The sequence below is a fragment of the Solanum lycopersicum genome, chromosome 6 (assembly GCF_036512215.1).
Source record: "Solanum lycopersicum chromosome 6, SLM_r2.1".
Taxonomy (NCBI): Eukaryota; Viridiplantae; Streptophyta; class Magnoliopsida; order Solanales; family Solanaceae; genus Solanum; species Solanum lycopersicum.
The window spans coordinates 5,306,357-5,326,571 of record NC_090805.1 but is presented as its reverse complement, the minus strand read 5'-3'; the positions used below and the strand labels follow the sequence as shown (position 1 = coordinate 5,326,571).

The 20,215-nt window shown below is 34.1% G+C and overlaps 1 protein-coding gene and 1 pseudogene across 6 annotated transcripts; both read left to right on the top strand.

The window, feature by feature from the left end:
• The first annotated feature begins 270 nt into the window (after positions 1-270).
• Positions 271-8,402, top strand: LOC101254802 (protein CNGC15b-like; annotated as a pseudogene).
• A 2,403-nt stretch (positions 8,403-10,805) lies between these two features.
• On the top strand, positions 10,806-19,444 carry LOC101246434 (uncharacterized). Of its 6 annotated transcripts, none has more exons than XR_002027851.3 (16): positions 10,843-11,022; positions 12,209-12,343; positions 12,460-12,571; positions 12,664-12,765; positions 14,133-14,237; positions 14,373-14,411; positions 14,510-14,593; positions 14,683-14,798; positions 15,023-15,124; positions 15,240-15,353; positions 15,481-15,537; positions 15,793-15,859; positions 16,022-16,075; positions 16,205-16,284; positions 18,608-18,643; positions 19,191-19,333. XR_002027851.3 is itself a non-coding variant. In XM_010323582.4 (16 exons), the coding sequence occupies exons 2-16, from the start codon at positions 12,324-12,326 to the stop codon at positions 19,287-19,289; spliced, it is 1,182 nt and encodes a 393-aa protein (XP_010321884.1). In that variant the 5' UTR covers positions 10,846-11,022; positions 12,209-12,323; the 3' UTR covers positions 19,290-19,444. The 6 variants fall into 6 exon arrangements, 5 of the variants coding, with proteins under 5 accessions (XP_019069698.1, XP_010321884.1, XP_010321883.1 ...); XM_010323582.4 differs by having other exon boundaries at positions 10,846-11,022; positions 16,210-16,284; positions 19,191-19,444; XM_010323581.4 differs by having other exon boundaries at positions 10,846-11,022; positions 12,170-12,343; positions 16,210-16,284; positions 19,191-19,444.
• The last annotated feature ends 771 nt before the right edge of the window (positions 19,445-20,215 follow it).

Below are 20,215 nucleotides of genomic sequence, written 5' to 3'. Positions count from 1 at the left end.
AAATTTTTTGGACACTATTGTCGGGGACTCTACCATATCTATACATGTAGGCTATATCATATTAAATTATTACTCATGTTTTTTAGTCATAAATTTGTTATTAGTTTTCACATATACTAACTTGATTAATTTGTTTGACGTTCATCTTCTTCACATGATTTCTGTTGTTCTTTTTTTCTTTTCGTGATAGTCAAATATTTTTATCTTTTCCTCTGTTTCTACAGAAGATGATAACCAGCATACTATTTTGTTTAATCAGTGTCAACTTTCATGGCTTTTGGTAATTCTAGATCTGTAAGGTTTGTCCATGGCCACTTCTTTTGTTAGTTTGCTTCATACTATTTGTCTCTGTAGTAGAAAATGTAGACACTTACTACTACTTCTCATCAGCATTTTTAAATTTTGTTTTATATAATATTAAAATGACATATGCTTAAATAGCGCGACATATGTAATGAGGATTCATATAGAATTAGATACGTACTTGTTGCTATAGTCTTGAACTGTATATGACGTTGGTGTACGTTTTACACATACCGAACTTTAGATTCCCATATGATCTTGAAGCGACAAAGTATGCACCTGCTCATGAATATAATGTGATCAAGGTGAAGTGTAAACTTGATGGAGTACGACAATCAGAGACAGCCAGTAGAACGAGTGATAAGAAGTATGACAGGAATAGAAAATCCCTGAATGCTAAAGTATTATCACGAGTTTTTTCAGAAGACTATGAAAGACTGAACAAAAAGATATTGGATCCTCGAGGACATGTAATTCGTAGATGGAACAAGTTTTTCTTAGTATCTTGTTTAGTTTCATTGTTCGTAGACCCCCTATTGTTTTACTTGCCTTTCGTCAAGGATGATATTTACATAGATATAGGAGTTATTCTTAAAATTGTCCTCACAGTTATTAGATCAATAGCTGATATCTTTTATGTGATTTAGATTATTGTTCGATTTAGAACTGCTTATGTTGCTCCATCTTCTCGTGTATTTGGGAGAGGAGAGCTTGTAATAAATACTTCGAAGATTGCACAAAGATGTATTCGAAAAGGTCTCTTAATTGATGTCATTACGGCCCTGCCTTTACCTCAGGTTAGTCACTAAGAACTTAGGGAACTGATTTTAGAAGTATGTATTTGTGTGTTAATTAAGAGTAGAAGTGTTTAAACTGATAATAAGTATAGTGAACTTGTTTTATTGCTTCTTATTGTTTTAGGTGTTGATTTGGGCTGTTATCCCTAATTTAAGGGGCTCAACAATGGCAAACATGAAAAACGTCCAAGATCATTATTATTTTTCAGTATCTCCCTAGACTTTATCTCATATTTCCATTGTCGTCGCAAATTGTCAAGGCTGGTGGTGTTGTGACTGAAACAGCATGGGCAGGAGCTGCTTATAACTTGATGCTCTACATGTTAGCAAGCCATGTATGTGAAGTCCAAGTTTCCTGTTTGGTAGATGCTTCATTTTTCTCTAAAATAATGCTATGCTGCATTAGATATTTATAGATGCATATCCGGAAAATACTCCTCTTTTTCATTTCCCTACTACAGTACACAAATGAGAAGATCGTGGTTTTATCTTTGTCGCCGTTCAAGTCCATGACATAATATTTTCTGTTTTGTTCTAACAGACCTTACATCTTTGTTCATTGGGGTAAGGCATATTGAGCACGAAAGTATGCATACCATGTGAACTTTTGCTCTGTGTTATAAAGCACTTCACATTCATCTCCCATTTTGATGTAAGAATGTAAAACCTTCTTTGGGAGCACTAACCTATGTCTGTCTGTCATTCTCCTTGGCCCTCCCTCATTAGACAAAATTAGGTTATAGGCGTTACTATCATTCATGTCTTACAAAATCCTCCCTTATAGAATAAAATAATCATAAATAGCATTTTTTTCTACAAATATGTAGGTATTGGGAGCTTGTCGGTATCTTCTATCAATTGAGAGGCAAGAAGCTTGTTGGATGTAGGGGTGCAATCTTGAGATATCGTCTTGTGATGATGGATATTTTGACTGCCAGAGAGTAAATGATCCACAAAGGAAGTCTAGTTTCAATTCGAGCAACATTACAAGAAAATGTGACCCAAATAAAAGTGATTACCATTTGGTATGTATGGTGATGCGGTGACAGTTAGCGTTATAGTTGCTTTGTTTTTCAACAAGTAGTACTTCTACTGCCTCTGGTGGGGCTTGAAGAACCTAAGGTAAGTAAAGCAATTTGATTGTCTATTTTATCTAATCTTAAAAGTTAAAGGGATCTGAATACATAATTAGCTGACCTGATTCAATTAGGGTTGTTTGTTCGTTGGTTAGATTTATCCTGGACGTGTTATGCAAGCATTAGTTATTCATATGTTACTTATTTTGGTTTTTATACATGAATTACTCACTTCCGAACTAGCAACCAATCAACCTGGCTTACATATTTTATTTGCAGTATGTGCAGATCAGTTTCATATTGTATATGTTGAAAGTATAGGAGTTCAAATTAGTTTTCTATTTTTTTCCATGAAAAAGGTGAGAAGTTTCATATATTCAGTACTTTACAAGTGTGTAAGGCATAAAATATATGTCTTGTGCTTATAGGAGGAGATTTCTTTTCCGAGCAAAGATTGGAGATTTTCCTCGTTCATCCAAGAAATCAGCATTGCTGATTTTTGACGCGATCCTCAACATCAGTTTTATTTTGGTTGAATATGCAGTTCTCTAGGACAAGATCTTTCTACAAGCACTCATATTGGAGAAATAAGTTTTGCCATCATAGTTGCAATGCTCGGCCTGGTTCTTTTTTTGCCTTGCTCATCGACAATATGCAAGTTAGTTTTGCTCACTAACATTTACTGTATTACTGTATTATAAGCTATTCAGGCACCAATAATTCACTTTTTCTGGCAGACATACCTCCAGTCGACAACAGTCAGATTAGAGGAGTGGAGAACCAGGAGAATGGATATAGAACAATGGATGCACCATAGGCAGTCACCTCAAGAATAAAGGCAGTCAGTAAGGAAATATGATCAATACAAATATATTGCTACAAGAGGAGTTGATGAGGAAGATCTTCTTGAAGGACTTCCTCTAGATCTTCGCAGAGATATAAAACGCCACCTCTGCTACGATTTAGTTCAAAGAGTAAGTTCTACAAAAATATATACTAAGGGATGTATTCCACTTAATTCGCGTATGGTAGAAGTTCCATGAGATGGAAATGTTGGGTTGTTACCCATGTTCCAGCCAAAGTCCCATGGCCTAATCCTACTTGGAAAAGGATTGGAATTATTCTCTTTATTTGGTTTCCAATTCTATTAGGAAAAGGATTGGAATTGTAATCCTATTTGTAATTGGTTTTGGCTTTGTAAGGAAAAGCACAACTCTATAAATAGAAGATGATTTTGAGAGAATAATAAATTGCTCATTGGTATTGTCTTTGAAAGACATTAGAACATAAGAGAGGTTTTTGAGAGAACTTTCAACAAGAGAAAATGAGAGAAAGAAAAGGGTTCTTTTGCTGCAGTCTTTTTCTCCGACCAGCAACATTCAGATCGTGTTTTCCGATTAACTAACCGTTGGATCGGCCTGAAATTTGGGTTGAATGTTCCTGGAATCTTTCTATTTTATTTGAATGGTGGAGATCGGATTCGTAGGTCAAAAAGATCCTGTTTAAGTACCGAACATAAGCTGGGCTTGGATAGTGTTTCTTTCTATTTATCTTTTGTTGGTGTAGCTATTGTTTGTTCTCTTTTGTCACTTGTTGTGTAGCCATTAGAAGAATATTAGTAAACCTTTTATTGGTATAGTGAATCAATTCGGATCTTGTCGATCCCGTGGTGGTTACCTTCGGTTTGAAGGGTTTTTCCACATTAAACTTGGTGTTCTTTATTGTTAGATTTTTGGTTTCATCTTTTCGTCACAACAACTGATATTAGAGATAAGGTTATCTATATGGAGGGGAATATGAGCAAGATGGTATGTCTAAATGGAAGAAACTACAACATATGAAAAAGCAAGATGAAAGATCTATTGTTCGTGAAGAAGATGCATCTTTCGGTTTTTTATGCTCATAAACCCAAGAATGTGACCGATGAAAATTGGGAATTTGAGCACCAACAAGTATGTGGATATATAATACAATGGGTTGAAGTTAATGTTCGCAACCATATTGTAAATGAGACACATGCTAGAACATTGTGGGAAAAGTTGGAGATGCCTTATGCTTCAAAAACTGGCAATAACAAGTTGTTCTTGTTAAAGCAATTGATGACCTTTAAATACAAGGAGGGAAGTCCTATTCTTGATCATATAAATTATTTTCAGGGTATTCTTGATCAGCTATCAGTAATGGGTGTTAATTTTGATAATAAAATACAAGGACTTTTGCTTCTTAATACTCTATCGGATTCTTGGGAAACTCTTCGTGTTTCTTTAACAAATTCTGCCACTGTTGGAAAGGTGACTATGTAATATTCAAAGAGTGGTGTGTTGAATGAAGAGGTTAGAATAAAATCTCAAGACACATCTACACATTCAGATATTGTATATACAGAAGATCGAGGGAGACATAAGACAAGAGATCCGAGAAGTAGAGGTAAAAGTAGAAGCAAGTCAAATTCAAAAATCCAAATACTATATGTTATCATTATAGAAAGAAAGGACATATTAAAAGATTTTGTAAACAATTGAAGCAAGATCTTAAAGAAGAGAAGAAGGAAGAGAACAATGAAAATAATGTTGTTGCTATTGTCCAAGATGACCTTCTCTTCGCTTGTGATAAAGACATCATCAATTTTGTATCTCAAGATACGAGTTGGATAGTAGATTATGGAGCCACATCACATGTCACACCAAGAAAAGACTTCTTTTCATATTATACTTCTGTTAACTCTGAGGTGTTAAAGATGGGTAATGTTGGTGAGGTTAAGGTGTTTGGTGTTGGCACTGTTTGTTTGAAAACCAATAGCGGTTCAAAGTTGGTCCTTCAGAATGTCAAGCATGATCCAGATATTCCCTTAAATTTGATCTATGTAGGACAACTAGATGATGATGGCTATCATAATGACTTGTCCAATGGCCAATGAAAGCTCACCAAAGGCTCACTGATTTTAGCTCGGGAAGAAAACATTCAAATTTATACGTGACACAAGGCTCGATTCTTTGTGACTCTATAAATTTAGTGGAGAGCGAGACTCTATCAGAATTGTGGCACAAGAGGCTTATTCATATGAGTGAGAGAGGGATCACATGCTTGGCTAAGAAGAATTTGCTTGCTGGTATGAAACAAACAAAGGTGAAAAGATATGTTCATTGCTTAGCAGGGAAACAGAAAAGAGTTTCTTTTCACAGTCATCCTCCTTCAAGAAAATCTGAACTACTGGAGCTAGTACACTCACATTTGTGTGGTCCTTTCAAAGTAAAGTCAAAATGTGCACTTTACTTTGCTACTTTCATTGATGATCATTCTCGCAAGATTTGTGTATATCCTTTAAAATCCAAAGATCAAGTGCTTGATGTGTTTAAACAATTTCAAGCCTTATCTAAGAGACAAACGGGAAAGAAATTGAAAATGTATTCGCACTAATAATGGTGGTGAGTATATTGGTCCCTTTGATAACTACTGCAAATTGCAAGTTATACGTCATCAGAAGACTCCTCCAAAGACTCCTCAATTAAATGGTTTGGCAGAGAGGATGAACAGAATTTTAGTTGAGAGAGTTAGATGTGTGCTTTCAGAGGCTAAGCTTCCAAATTCTTTTTGGGCTGAAGCACTTAACGCTGTTGCTTATGTTATCCATTTGTCTCCTGTTGTTGCTTTGGATGGTGATGTTCCAAACAGAGTTTGGTTTAATAAGGATGTTTCTTATGATCACTTGAAAGTGTTTGGATGTAAAGTTTGTGTGCATGTTCCATAAGATGAGAGGTTGAAATTGGATGTTAAAACTAAGAAATGTATCTTCATTGGTTATGGTCAAGATAAGTTGGATATCGCTTTTATGATCCAATTGATAAGAAAATCATTAGAAGTCGTGATGTGTTTTTTGAAGATCAAACTATTGAAGATATTGACAATACTAAGAAACTAGATTCTCATACTGATGAGAGCTTAGTTGATGTTGATCCAATTCCTATTATTGATACATCTTCTGCACATGAGGGAACCCAAGGTAATGATCAAGATAATGATGAGAGTGTAGAACATATAATTGTTCCTACTGATGATGTTGTGGTTGATAATCAACCAACTCATGTTGGGATGACCGCTTCGGATGCTCCAGAAACCTCTTGTAGAAAATCTACTAGAGAGAAGCGAATCTCAACACGTTATTCTCATGATGAGTATATTCTATTGACTAATATGGGAGAACCTGAAGGTTATGATGAAGTCATGTTAGATACTCATAGAGATAAGTGGAAAGAACTCATCGTAGACAATGATGAGTTTTGTAGAAGTGTGGCAGGCAGGAAGCCCGTCAAAAGTTCTTCCACTTGAAGTCCATTTGGCCCCTTGACTGGAGAGGGAGTTTGTTGGGTTGTTTCCCATGTTACATCCAAAGGACCATGTCCTAATCCTACTTGGAAAATGATTGGAATATTCTCTTTATTCGGTTTCCAATTCTATTAGGAAAAGGATTGAAATTGTAATCCTATTTGTAGTTGATTTTGGCTTTGTAAGGAAAAGCGCAACTCTATAAATAGAGGATGATTTTGAGAGAATTATAAATTTCTCATTGGTATTGTCTTTGAAAGACATTAGAACATAAGAGAGGTTTTTGAGATAACTTTCAACAAGAGAAAAAGAGAGAAAGAAAAGGGTTCTTTTGTTGCATTCTTTTTCTCTAACCAGCAACGTTCAGACCGTGTTTCCCCATTAACTAATCATTGGATCGTCCTGAAATATGGAATGCCTATTCCTGAAATCTTGGTGGTTAATTGGAACGGTGGAGATCGGATTTGGAGGTCAGAAAGATCCTGTTTTAGGTACCGAACAGAAGCTGGGTTTGGATAGTGTTTCTTTCTATTTATCTTTTGTTGGTGTAGCTATTGTTTGTTCTCTTTTGGCACTTGTTTTGTAGCCATTAGAAGAATATTTGTAACCCTCTTATTGGTATAGTGAAGCAATTCGGATCTTGTCGATCCCGTGGTGGTATTATTCAAAAAATTACTGATTGGCTAAAAGACTGTTCTCAGCTTCTTGACATCAGATCATCTTGGACGTTTACTGATTCTATTCTTCTGGACGCGCTTTACATTCATCAAGATCGTAAACTCGCAATTGACTCCAACATCATTGTTGATTGTGCTTCAATGAATATAAAGAAGCCCCTAAAATTACCCATACCTAGACTCATGGTGGAGCTTCATTTCATCCAAATTATCGGCTGTCCATTTCAAAATCATCTATACATTTAGAGAAAACAACAAAGTGTCAGACTCTTTATCAAACTTTGGCTGCGATTATCAGTTTGACTATAGGTTTTCCTCTACAATCGATCTTCCTCAACAAATTCAGGTTTTTTCTCTCAAAAAAGTGGGCTTATTGAATATCATATTGGTTAGATTTGAAGGGTTTTTCCATGTTAAAATCGGTGTTCTTTATTGTTAGATTTTCGGTTTCATCTTTTCGTCACAATAGGAAAAACATAATATGCAAAATGATTGTAAACCTTTTCGATATATCTTTGAAAGTTTGGTAGGTACCACTGTTTGATCAAATGGATGAAAGAATGCTAGACGCAATATGTGAGAGGCTAAAGCCTGCATTGTGCACTCAAGACACTTGTCTTGTGCTCGAGGGTGATCCTGTCAATGAAATGCTCTTCATAATTCGAGGGAATATTGATTCTTACACCACGAATGGTGGCCGTACTGGTTTCTTCAATTCTTGCCATATAGGTCCAGGTGATTTCTGTGGGGAGGAGTTGCTGACATGGGCTCTCAACCGACGTCCAGTGTGATTCTACCATCCTCCACTTGAACAGTGAAAGCACTTTCCGAAGTAGAGTCATTCGCACTTGTTTCAGAGGACTTGAAGTTTGTGGCAGCACAGTTTCGGAGGCTGCATAGGAAACAATTGAGGCACAAATTCAGGTTCTATTCGCACCAGTGGCGTACTTGGGCTGCATGCTTCATTCAGGCTGCATATCGTAGATATAAAAAAACGGAAGGGTGTAGCTGAACTTGAGTCTCTAGAGAATTTTGTGAATGAAATAGAGTCGTTTAGTGGGCTACTAGATATGAATGCACCATCACCTAGATCAGGTTTTGCAGAATATACAACAAGATGGGCAGCAAGTAGAAGGGGTCTTCACAAGCACTCTGATTCAGATTCCACTTCAGTTAGTTCATTACAAAAGACAGAAGAACCTGATTTCTCTGTTGATGATGAGTAACTTTGAAAAGTGATCCAGTTGTAACTTGTAAGATAAGGTGGATATGTAAATTGGTTAGCACATTCTTTACTAAAATATTGATATATAGGAAACGCATGATATATAAACATGTCCCTTCAACTTGTTCTCAACAGAAATTTACACCCTTCAACTTTGGGTGTAGATAAGTAACTTTTAAACTTGTATAAAGTTGAACAAGTAGGCACATGTGTCATACGTGACATAATACATGTGGAACACGTGTGTCTACTTGTGTATACTCAAAGTTGGAGGGCATAAATGAAAATTGAAGCCAAGTTAAAGGACACGTTTATGCATTATGCCTATGAGAAATCTTAGTTCAGCTTATTTACCATTAACATAAAAATTGTAAAGTTCAAAGAAAAGAACAATGCCTGAAACTTAGAAGCCTCTAACATGGAATTTGGTGCAATTTACACTTAAAACATATCAATTTGTTTAAATTAGAGTCATCAAATCAATTTTCTAAGCATGTTCCCTTTGATATGGTATAATCATCAACATAAAATATTGAGAAAAAAGAGTATCTTGAAATGGAAGAGTCTCGTGTTGGTGTTGAGGGTTAGAAACAATGTATTGATTAATAGCGTTTCAAAGACACTTCATCTGATACTATACGTCAACAATTGTTAGTTAGTAATATAACCCAACTATGTGAGTTTGGATGATTCCGACATGGAGTGGTACATAGTTGAGAATCAATAACCAACTGTGAATGTGCTCAAGTCAGTCGTAGGTAAAAACATTTACGAATAAAAACATGATTCAAGTTTAGGGTAACAGAAGTGTCAAATAACAGAGCGGTTTTGATTTTAAGTATCAACTACAATAGCAAATAACACGAAAGTAACAAGTATAGAGACAAGTTTTCGGATGTGATTGGAACATGGGCTAAGGTAGACAAATGGGTGATTGAAATTAATAGTGTTTGCTAGACTTAAGTGGGGATAAACTTTCTCTCGAACAATTTATTCTGAATCAAATCGGTTTCTCTCGAACACCAATAAGCAGCAAGTAAGAACAACCTTCACTTAGACTTCACTTAATCATAAGCACAAAAAAATTTGTTGCAAACAGACTCGCCGAACCAATCGACGAGTCACTGAATAACTTTGGCAAGCTAGATCAGGCTATCCAAAAAGATTGGCTCAAAATACTGAGAAATATTTGGCATATCAGTGATAGGAAGTGACTTTCGGTTAATCATCGATAACATTCGGCCAGCACAGAATATCCAGCCAAAAGTTAAAGTGCAAAAAGGGTTCAAGGGTGCAGACAAAGGGCGATCAAGAAGGGTGCATATAAAGGGCGATCAAGAAGGGTGTAGACAAAGGGCGATCAATAAGGATTTTTAGTGAGTCGCCAAGTATTATCAGCGACCTCAGGCTTCTCACCGAAAGATAGAAATCAAATATCAAGTTGATCTCGACCCAGCTAGTCAAACGACCCAACGTGTCTACTTTCAACCCAACTTCTTAAACTTAATCTCGTAACCCCTGAAAGCAAAATCAAAGCATGCACCCATTAAATTAAATTAAGACGCAATATACCTATTACCCTAGGGTACTCAAACTTCTCTTGGTTTTGCCAAATTTGGCAATTTGATGACTTTTACCCTTAAGAATGATTTCACCCGCTCTATCATTGGACAAATTACTATATTTATACACATCAGGCGAGCCACCCGGTGGTGTGGTACGTAGTAGGTTTAGTACGCCCCGCCCAAACAAACGGCTCCGAAACAAACAAAAAGGACACACACACACACACACACACATATATATATATAAATATGTATATATATATATATCATACACATCATTAGATAACTAGGTAAGTACTTATTTGTTTAACATACTTTCTTAACTTAAGTGTATATATATATATGTTATGTGTATATATATATATATATGTATATATATATCTATATATATCTATATATATGTATATATATATACACACATTATTAAATACCTAACAAATATGCAACCTTGTATTAGTATAAACTAAATGCTTACAAGTTGAAATTTTACCTACTCTATTTTGATTGAAATGTATTTGAATTGTAATTGATTAACAAAAGGAGTTATTTATACTTTATTTTGCAAGTATATTCCTACACATCTAATGTGTTAGTATGATACAATTGAGACATTTTTTAGTTGTCAAAGTCATAATACTTTATTATACAAGTATGTACTAGTCGAAGTTAAACAAATTATGATAACCAATTTAGTAAACCATATCAATTTTTTATGATAATAATGCAATATTTTCAAAATCGAATACCAAAATTACTTTATTAAGAATTTCATAGTAATACTCAAATTTTAGCTTTCAAACTTATTTTTGTACTTTTTTTTACCTAAAAATAAGCACTTTGAGATATTTTTATCTTTAAAAATTTAAAAGCCAAAAACACTTAAAATAATTCAATCTAAACACGTTGGGAGCATGAAAGTAGCAAATTTGGGTATAGTTACGAGGGATTTGATTCATTTTCCATCCATTTGGCATGAAGTTCCATGATGGCAAGAAATTTACGTACTTTAGTTCCAAAGGTTTAACCGGATCTCATCTAAATATTCAGTGAAAATCTGTAAGTTATCCACACTCTTTACCTTTTAAATTGCGATCTTATTTTTCTAATTTCCTTTTGCATGCTCTATACATTCCACTAATTTCTCATATTTTCCCCAATTTTTAAAAATGGAAATGATACTGAATTTAATCATGTTTTCTGGAATTTACTAGTATGTCTTTTGGGACTAGAAACACACACTTTTGAACAATCAATTTTCATGTTGATTAATAGGGAGTTTTGGAATAATAGAAAAGTTATGTCTGTGTTGTGACGTATAGGTTACGGATTCGAGTTGTGGAACCCCTAATGCTTGCATATGGGTAGTGTATGTACTACATAGATGCTTCCCTTCCCAAGATCCTGCTAACACACGGATGTGTTGTGCACCCAACTGCCTTTTGCCTAATTTCAAACAAAATTATGTCCAAATGCCTACTAAATGTTCTTTCTTTAAGGGAATGCAAAAATATTAAAAGATAAATATTATGGACCGCAGGTAGTTGTTCTGTTTGTTTAGAAATTTTGTGTTTTGTGTTCGCTAGTAGTCTTATCAGTATGTTAGAAGCTTATACAGTAACGTACGATAGCTGTGAGATTTAGAGAGTTTTAGTTCTTAAAAATTACTAGCATTGGCATCAAATGAGCCTAAATAATGCGAAATGATTCATATAGCCGGCTTCAACTAGTTTCGGTTTGATAGTTGTGATTTGAATGATTCACTGTAAGTAGAAGTTGAATATTCTTCTTAGCTAACATTTTAATTTCACATCATTTTAATCTTAGAAAGTTTGGCTCACATAGCAATAAGACGGGAGTGAGCATGGAGCCTCAAAACTTTATTTCTTATTAATTTCTTCCCGAAATTTTCTCTGATGGAGCTTACGAATAGCTTATTTGGTTTCTCTTAGAAGTAAATTCAATTACGAGAATATTTAGACATTTTTTCATTCTAATACTCAATAATTTGGATTCTCTAACAGTAGATGTTGCCCATGACAAGTCTCAAAACATGCACACTGAAAAGACTCTTAGCAAATCAGCAACATACTTAAAATATTAATCTAAACTAGTTGGTAGTTCCTAAATGGATCTATTCCCTTGATTTTGCTCTATCGATTAGTATGTGGAGATAAAGATTTGTTGAAGACGTGAAATTATGCAGGTTACTGCGAACATCTCACATTTCCCCAATGATTAACAGATTCAGCCCTTCTGGCATGACAACATTGCTTATTCTAGAAAGTGTAGGATGCTCAAGGAATTTGCTTATGGTTAGTGCTAACTGCTAACCCTTGGATTGCACAACTTTTATCACAATGACAACCTTGTACCGCAGGTTTGTGGCAATACTTGCACTGGAATAAATTTTATTATATATTTGGATCTGAACTCAAGCTTGTGATCTATGCATATATCTTAGAGTAACCATGTTCTTTTGTTTATCTGATTCAGTGGGACTTTCAGAAGAACGAACAATAGATCCAGACTAGTTATAACGACAATTATGGGAATGGTTTTAGGATATTTTATTGGCATTTCATCTCCTTATGTTTCTCTAACAAAAGTAAGGTAGCCCAATCTTTCCATATCTACTCTGATGTTGATTTAAGAAACAGAAATCATTTGTTGTAAATTTTTCTTTTGTATCTTTTGTAGATTAGCATACCTTCAAATCTTATATCAAATCTAGCATTTGGCGATGACCATCGTAGACCTTCTATTGAACGCTTTTTTCCAGAGCATCTTATAACTCCACAGGTACTTATTTCACTACTCTTATCTTCAACTCTACCTTATTGTCTTACTTGTCTAGAATACGAACTTTGGGGACTCCAGTAAAACACAAATGGTATATTAATTTGGCCAGTAAAGTCATGCAAAACTATTTTAATCTGTATCTTCTTCCTTACGGTGTTGAATATTGAAAACATGTGATTCCAAATCAACAAAATCATAAAGCGAAATGGATCCATTGTGCTATTAGTGCTTCTTAAGTGTATGCCATTATGTCGATAAATATCTACTTTTATAAATTAACGGCTCTTGTACCTTTTCATTTGCATCCATGTTTTTCTGTCTTAAATATAATGGAAGTCAGCATTTGGGAAAGAACTAGTTGTGATTATTTTAAATTGCAAAAGCCTTCTTTTTGGTAGCTGTTGGATCTCAAAAGTTGAGTTTCTTATAGTTATTAACTCTCCCTTTTCCTGTGGTCTAGATGATATCCATATAAAAGCTTACAAGTTCATTAGAGTTCAAGGTTGTATGACTAATAAATTGTTTTAATGTAATATTAAGGAGTTGAATATTTCAAGTGAGTGAAAAATTATCTTCGCGCCAGCATATAAACACACATATATAAGTTATGGGAGCTGCTGCTATATTAAGATGATGAGCGATATGATGAAACTTTTGTTATACTGATAGAGAATAGATGTGGAAACATTACAAGGTGACAGAGAATCAATTTGAATCAATGCTTAACAAATAGGTTATATTTTGGTTAAAACGATTGATGCAATTTATAAGACGAGGAAGAAGGTTCGCAACATGATATTCATTGAATCAGATAATCATATGATAAAGCGCCAAGAAGAATCTGTTCTGGATGATTAAGAAGAAATAGGGGTGTAAACAAATTTATAGATCTCATAAATTATATGTACGAAGAAGCAATCCCACAATGTTGAAGGAAATACAGAGGAGTTCCCTATGAATGTCAGTTTACTCCTTTGAGCTGCAGAGAGGAGCTGACTAGAGGTTATGGGTTTTTTCTACCAATTGGGGCTCTCAACTAGTACTTACTTTTCCTTAGTCATATATGAGCTAACCAATAATATAAAAATGTGGTTCCATGGTGCTTGTTATTTGCAGATGAAATTATTTTGATTAATGAGACTAGTTGGTGAGTTAAGCAAAACTGGATCTATGGAGAACACAAGATAGTTAGAATTAGGATCAATTGAAGTAGACAGATTACATGAACAAATATATATATGCGTTTATTGAGCAAGTATATCCTCGAATAATTTTGCGTGTGTAACGAGATTATGATATAGTTTCGACTGCCATGATAGACTTGAGATCAGAGCATCTATAAAATGTTAATGCGTTTCATTTTATAGATATATGTTCCAACAAATCCTCGAGGTGCAGAGTCCTTGCCACCACGGATTGTGGTCCCTGAATCAAATTTTTATCTGAGAAGGTTGTGGGGTGACCCAAGTAAGGTATGATACACATATGTCAATAATCATTGGTTAACTTCATTTTCAGGGAAAAAATGAAAGGAATATCTGCGCATTGTATAGTGTAAGATACGTGCAATATACACTTTTGAAAATTAAATTAATGGATACTTCCAGCGTCATTTGGAGATTTGCATTAACAGAAAGGAGAAGCATGTAGGTTGTCATAAAATTTCCCACATTTATTTTATGTATTACTTCCTGGTGCTTTATTTAGGTGAAGTTTTGTCTTATAAACTTTGTTGAATTATTAGGATCTACTAAAGAAGCCAAAGTACTTGGTGACATTTACTGTTGGTTTGAACCAAAAGGACAACATTGATGCAGCTGTTCAAAAGGTAATAACAATGAAGCGATATCATTACTACTTTATCTCTTTCACTTGACAATGCATTCCAAATGTGATCATTTTCTATGCCTTCATTAGTTTTCAGAGGATTTTCAAATTTTGCTTTTCCATTATGATGGTCGAACAAGTGAGTGGGAGGAGTTTGAGTGGTCCAAGCATGCAGTTCATATCAGTGTTAGGAAGCAGACCAAATGGTAAGACTTCAAAATTTTGTGAGTTTTAAGTTTTATCTATCTGATGCAACAATCAAAGAATAACTTTGTTCTATTCAAACAGAAGACTCTTTTAACTAACATATTTGGTTCTGTTATTTTTTCCACTAAGCTGATCGATTGAAGGGAAATGAATGCTTTCGGATATAATAACTTGTGTTCATCAAGATTTAGTCTAATATTTGTCTTTCTCTTGCCTTTATCAGGTGGTATGCAAAGAGATTTTTACATCCTGATGTAGTAGCTGCCTATGATTACATTTTTATATGGGATGAAGATCTTGGAGTTGAGAACTTCAATGCAGAGAAGTGTGCACTATTCCCTGGATGTCTTAGTTGGTTTCTCATTTTCAAAAGTGAAAGTATATGTGTTTTCTCGTATATATGTTGTTTTGGACTAATCTTGGTCACCTGAGTATGCCAGGTATATTAGACTTGTTAAAAGACATGGTCTTGAGATTTCTCAGCCTGGTCTTGAACCCAACAGTGGACTGACATGGCAAATGACTAAGAGGAGGGATGATAGAGAAGTTCATAAGTAACATATTCCGTTAATCCTTTCCGTCTCAAAGTTTACTTGATTTGCACCTATTTTGAATGGGAGTCTGTATAAATTAGCCTATGTTCCTTCACGTGTAAAACTTTTTTTGTGGATTGATTAACAGGAATACTGATGAGAAACCAGGCTGGTGCAGTAATCCACGTTGGCCTCCTTGTGCAGCGTACTCTCTCTCTCTCTCTCTTTCTCTCTACTCCCCATATGGTCTCTATGAGTTCTACTCACCTACTTCCACATGATTTACTCATTAATATTGAGAGGCAGTTAACTTGTTTCTGCCTTTCTTCAGGGTTGAATGTGCCAACTGCACTCATTTTCTTTAAAAGAATTTTGACTCCAGACTAGATTTTGAGTGTTTCAAAGAGCCTTTGCATATTTTATAGGATTTATCATACTTTTCATCTGGTTTCTTGTTCAGTTTTGTTGAAATAATGGCTCCTGTGTTCTCTCGAGAAGCATGGCGATGTGTTTGGCATATGATTCAGGTAATTCCTTATACTCTTAGGATCAGATGCATTAACTACCAATGTCATTATTACTCTTTAGTCGTTATAATCCATTCAAGATGAAATTACCCTGATAATGAATATATTCTACTATTTCATATACAATTTATACTAATATTTGAACTTAATTTTATTGTATAGAATGATTTGGTGCATGGATGGGGATTGGATTTTGCATTGAGAAGATGTGTAGAGGTTATTATTTCTTATTTCCTCCAGATACATTCTTTATTTGTAATAGAACTGTGGTAAAATGAGAGCCGCAGCGGACTTATTTGAGATATGTTGCTCTGGCCAAATCTGAATTTCCTTTTCCATGGTTAGTGCAGCCTGCTCATGAAAAAATTGGCGTTGTTGATTCGCAGTGGGTAGTACATCAATTTGTCCCTTCTCTTGGGAGTCAGGTCAGTCAATGTTCATTTCCAGAAAGCTGCTTATTTGTGAAGTAATTATTTTATTGTTATATGGGGAAATTTCCCTACTGATTTGGGAGTCAGGTCAGTCAATGCATTACCCTACTTGCCCAACCAATTTCATACTCCATTTGTGATTTCTTCAACCAACCATATGTTCCCTAAATATGCATGTAGACATTGAAATTTTGTGGGACTTTATAAGATGTCAATTCAAGTTAGGACTATACAAATTGTGTTCAACTCAAATTAGGATTCTTGGAGGCTACTCAACCCTAAATCCTAGTTTATGCGTATATAAATGGTACTAAATTCTCTTAAAGACATCTCAAAAGTTCCATAAAGAGATCAACAATGTCTCAAAATATTCCACAAAAGTCATGGAATATTCATATAGAGGTCAAATATAAATCATCCTAGTCGAAAAATATGCCACTAACGGCCCTCGAATCATGGATAAATCTTAGGAGAGGAGAATTAAGGGAGGAACAAATTTGTACTCACAATCTTGATTAATAAAATTATGTTTCTTCATATTTTATTTGTGTGGTTTATTTATCTTCCATATGTTAAAAATTTGTTGCAAACAATGTAAAAGTTGAAAGCAATTACCTGCAAGGCAGCTCAATGCCTTTAAAGATGAGGCATATCCCATAGACCCCCAAAATTGAAGGCCCTAATTTTTTTAGTAATAATAAAATTATCTTAAGCTTTTTGTACCCAAAAAAAATAAATAAAAATAATGTTTTAATTTTTTTCGAACATTAAAGAATGTTTTTTTTATGGATCAATATTTAAATTAATTTTCACATGATAGGTTTAAGAACACAAAATTAAAAATATTTTGGTATATATATATCTTTAGTTTAAGATCATAAAAAAAAATAAAACATTTTTTTTTATAAAAGAAGGAAAGAACTTGAATCTCAAAAGTAAAAAAAAATAATTAAAATTTAAACGTCCAACTTATTTTTGGCTTTAGGCAACTAATTAGCTTGAGCCGCTGAATTTTCCCGAGTGCTTGAGATGATAATCATCAACTTTGTTTTAAGGAGAACATTTCTTTCCTACCAAACACAACTTTAATGGATGGTTTTGATCAAGAAACATGCGAAAGTAGCCAAAAAGGAGAAAAGAGGAAAGGTAGGAAACGAAAAAATGGAAATATCATTATAGTTTTGATTTATTAGGAGATAAACAAAGAAATAAGTTTTTCTTAAAAGGGTAGCACAGTGCGTAAAAAATCTCATATTAGTAGGGTAGAGACAAGGACGGCATCTCAAGGGTTAAATTTTTTTTCATTTGACCTTCCCTCTGATTCTGCCCACTTTTTTATGGAAAGAGCATGTGTTTCATCCTTATCCAACCCTTTGTCTCCCTTTTGTCCATCAAAAAAAAATCACTTATCTCCCATTCCTCTCCTTTCATTTATCTTCATTCCTTTTAATAAGGAACACTGATAAAAGAATCTAATCCTATGATTTTTTGGTGTTTGCTATTTGATAATTTTGTGAAGTCATGAGCGACTGCTTGAAGCATCGTCTAAAGACTAACACAGGAGTGGGCTTAACATTGTCTTCTTTTTGTTGAACTTGCGGAAAGATGACATAATATTGTATTACTTTTTTAAAATTAATTAAATGGGGTAGGGTGCTACACAAAAATGAATCAGATGGTCAAGCTAGTTAGTTTTGTCATATCAGCAGTTAGTTACGGGCTATTGAATTAGTTAGAATCAGTTTGCAATTTAGAATCTCTCTCATTTCTATAAAACACATTGTATCATTACAGATTGATACATCAATTTGAATATACAAGTACTTTTTCTATTGAATTCTATTCTTCATCTTCTTCTCTTCTCATCCTCCATAGCTGTTAACTCGGTAAAACTCCTATCCAACTGCTAAAACCTCAGACTCCTCTGAGAATCTGTGCATTTTGGCTGACATAGGGGAAGGGAGAATTGGGTAGGGGATTACAAGGTGGGAAATTGAACCATCAACAATAAGATGAAAATTTAGATAGTCAATTAACTGAGCTACTAAGATTTCGGACCCCTTGTATTACTTTCTCTTCTTGAGGATACGAGAAATAGTTGCTTTCTTGCAAATATGAGTTTTTTGTTCTTCTCTGCATGTGGCTATATATCCTACAGTATATTTCCTGCTTTGAATTTGTGTTTTTATAACTATGTCATACTTCTTTGTATTGAATAACAAACTTGCTAATAGATTACATATATATCTTGCTTGAGTTATTCATTAATCATTGATTCTTTGTCATGTTCTTGTTTTTTTTTTCTTTTGGATTACAGGGTGAGACTGGGAATGGCAAAGCTCCTTGGGAAGGGGTAAGCATGTCCATGCATTGCCTGAAATTTATAATGGCAACTATATATCATACTCCCTCCTGTGTTTTTCCATCTGTCATACTTGACTTACTCATCAACCTATACTCTCTACGTCTCAATTTATGTGTCACGCCTTTTTTTTTATCCGTCGCAAAAAGAATATGATATTTCTATATTTGAAAATAATTTAACTTTAAAATCTACCTTTACTCTTAATGACATCTTTTATGGTATAGCCCGCAAATGGTCAAGGAAGTAGTTTAGACCAAAACTTTTACAACTCTTCCTTTTCTTTCTTAAATTTCGTATTATAAAGGGAGTAGCATTATTCATGAAGAGTAGTTGTCAGATTAACAATTATTTCTTCCGTCAGAAAAATTGCTTTTTTGGTGTAATTAAGGTTGAGTTGAAAAATATCAAATGTGTTTTCTTAGTTTTCCATTAAGTGAATGAATATTTTGAAATAATTTTTTCTTGCTGAAATAATAGATCAAAAACATTATTTGATTACTGTATTGGCTAAAGTGAATGAAACTATGTATTGTAGGTAAGAGAGAGGTGTACAAATGAGTGGGCTATGTTTCAAGATCGTTTAGCCAATGCTGATGAATCTTATTTTGTCCAACATGGAAAGAGTAGAATATAAAACTCTTTCAATTACTTTCGAAAGTCATATTTTTTTTCTTTCTAGTGTGCAACATATTTAAGTTTCCAATGTTAACTATAACCCTAATGACATGATTAAGGTATTTCCCTGATATAGTAAAATCCAAGTGAGAATGGTGGATTAATACGTTTAAATTACACCTCCCAAAATAAATATAAAGCGGTTGTTATTCAAACATAGAACCTAACTAAGATTAGAGTCTATCCAACAAGGAATAAGTTTGGACTCGGTTCAATTTTTATTATTTGGGCTCTTAGTCATATTATTTTCGAAGGGGTTTGTGTAATAGATCTAATTCTATAGTAATTGCAATTAACAAGTAATAGAACATCAATTTCACGGGTTCTGAATCAATAAAAGTTGAAAGTGAAGTTTTTTGATACCCACAAAGTCATGAATTAGTAAGACCAGATATTAGTAACATTTTCTAGCTAGCGTTTGGCCATAGATTTCCAAATATTATTGGTAAATATTATTTGAGTGAAAATTTGGGTGAAATTTCACCATGTGTTTGGCCATAGGATTTGGGAAATATATTTTATATTTTAAGAAAAATATGATTTATACATACAAGTTTTAAAAACTATCAAAACTAACTAAAAGTTTGTATTACAAGTCAATTGGATATTCGTTACAACAATAACAAATAGTGTCCATGACACTAAAGCAATGTGGTAATTTGGAGTGAGTGCAACAAGAATTATTCTATACATCGTGAAGTAGACAAAGCACATGACTTTGTTACCTAGAGCCAATTTTTAATAATTTTCATCAACAATCATATCATTATTCAATGTTCACTAAATATTTCATCACTATTTTGGTATTCACATAAAAAATTATGTAATACAACGCAAGCAACTACTAGAGAGAGTGTTTTTGTAAAAAAATAAAAGATTGGGGTA

What these genes read in the sequence shown, in the direction of transcription:
- LOC101246434 (XM_010323582.4), top strand. Translation starts at nt 12,324, where the DNA reads ATGACAACCTTGTACCGCAG. An exon ending in TTAACAGAAAGGAGAAGCAT is followed by an intron (nt 14,412 to 14,509) that starts GTAGGTTGTCAT and finishes TTGAATTATTAG; the next exon opens with GATCTACTAAAGAAGCCAAA. An exon ending in GTTAGGAAGCAGACCAAATG is followed by an intron (nt 14,799 to 15,022) that starts GTAAGACTTCAA and finishes TGCCTTTATCAG; the next exon opens with GTGGTATGCAAAGAGATTTT.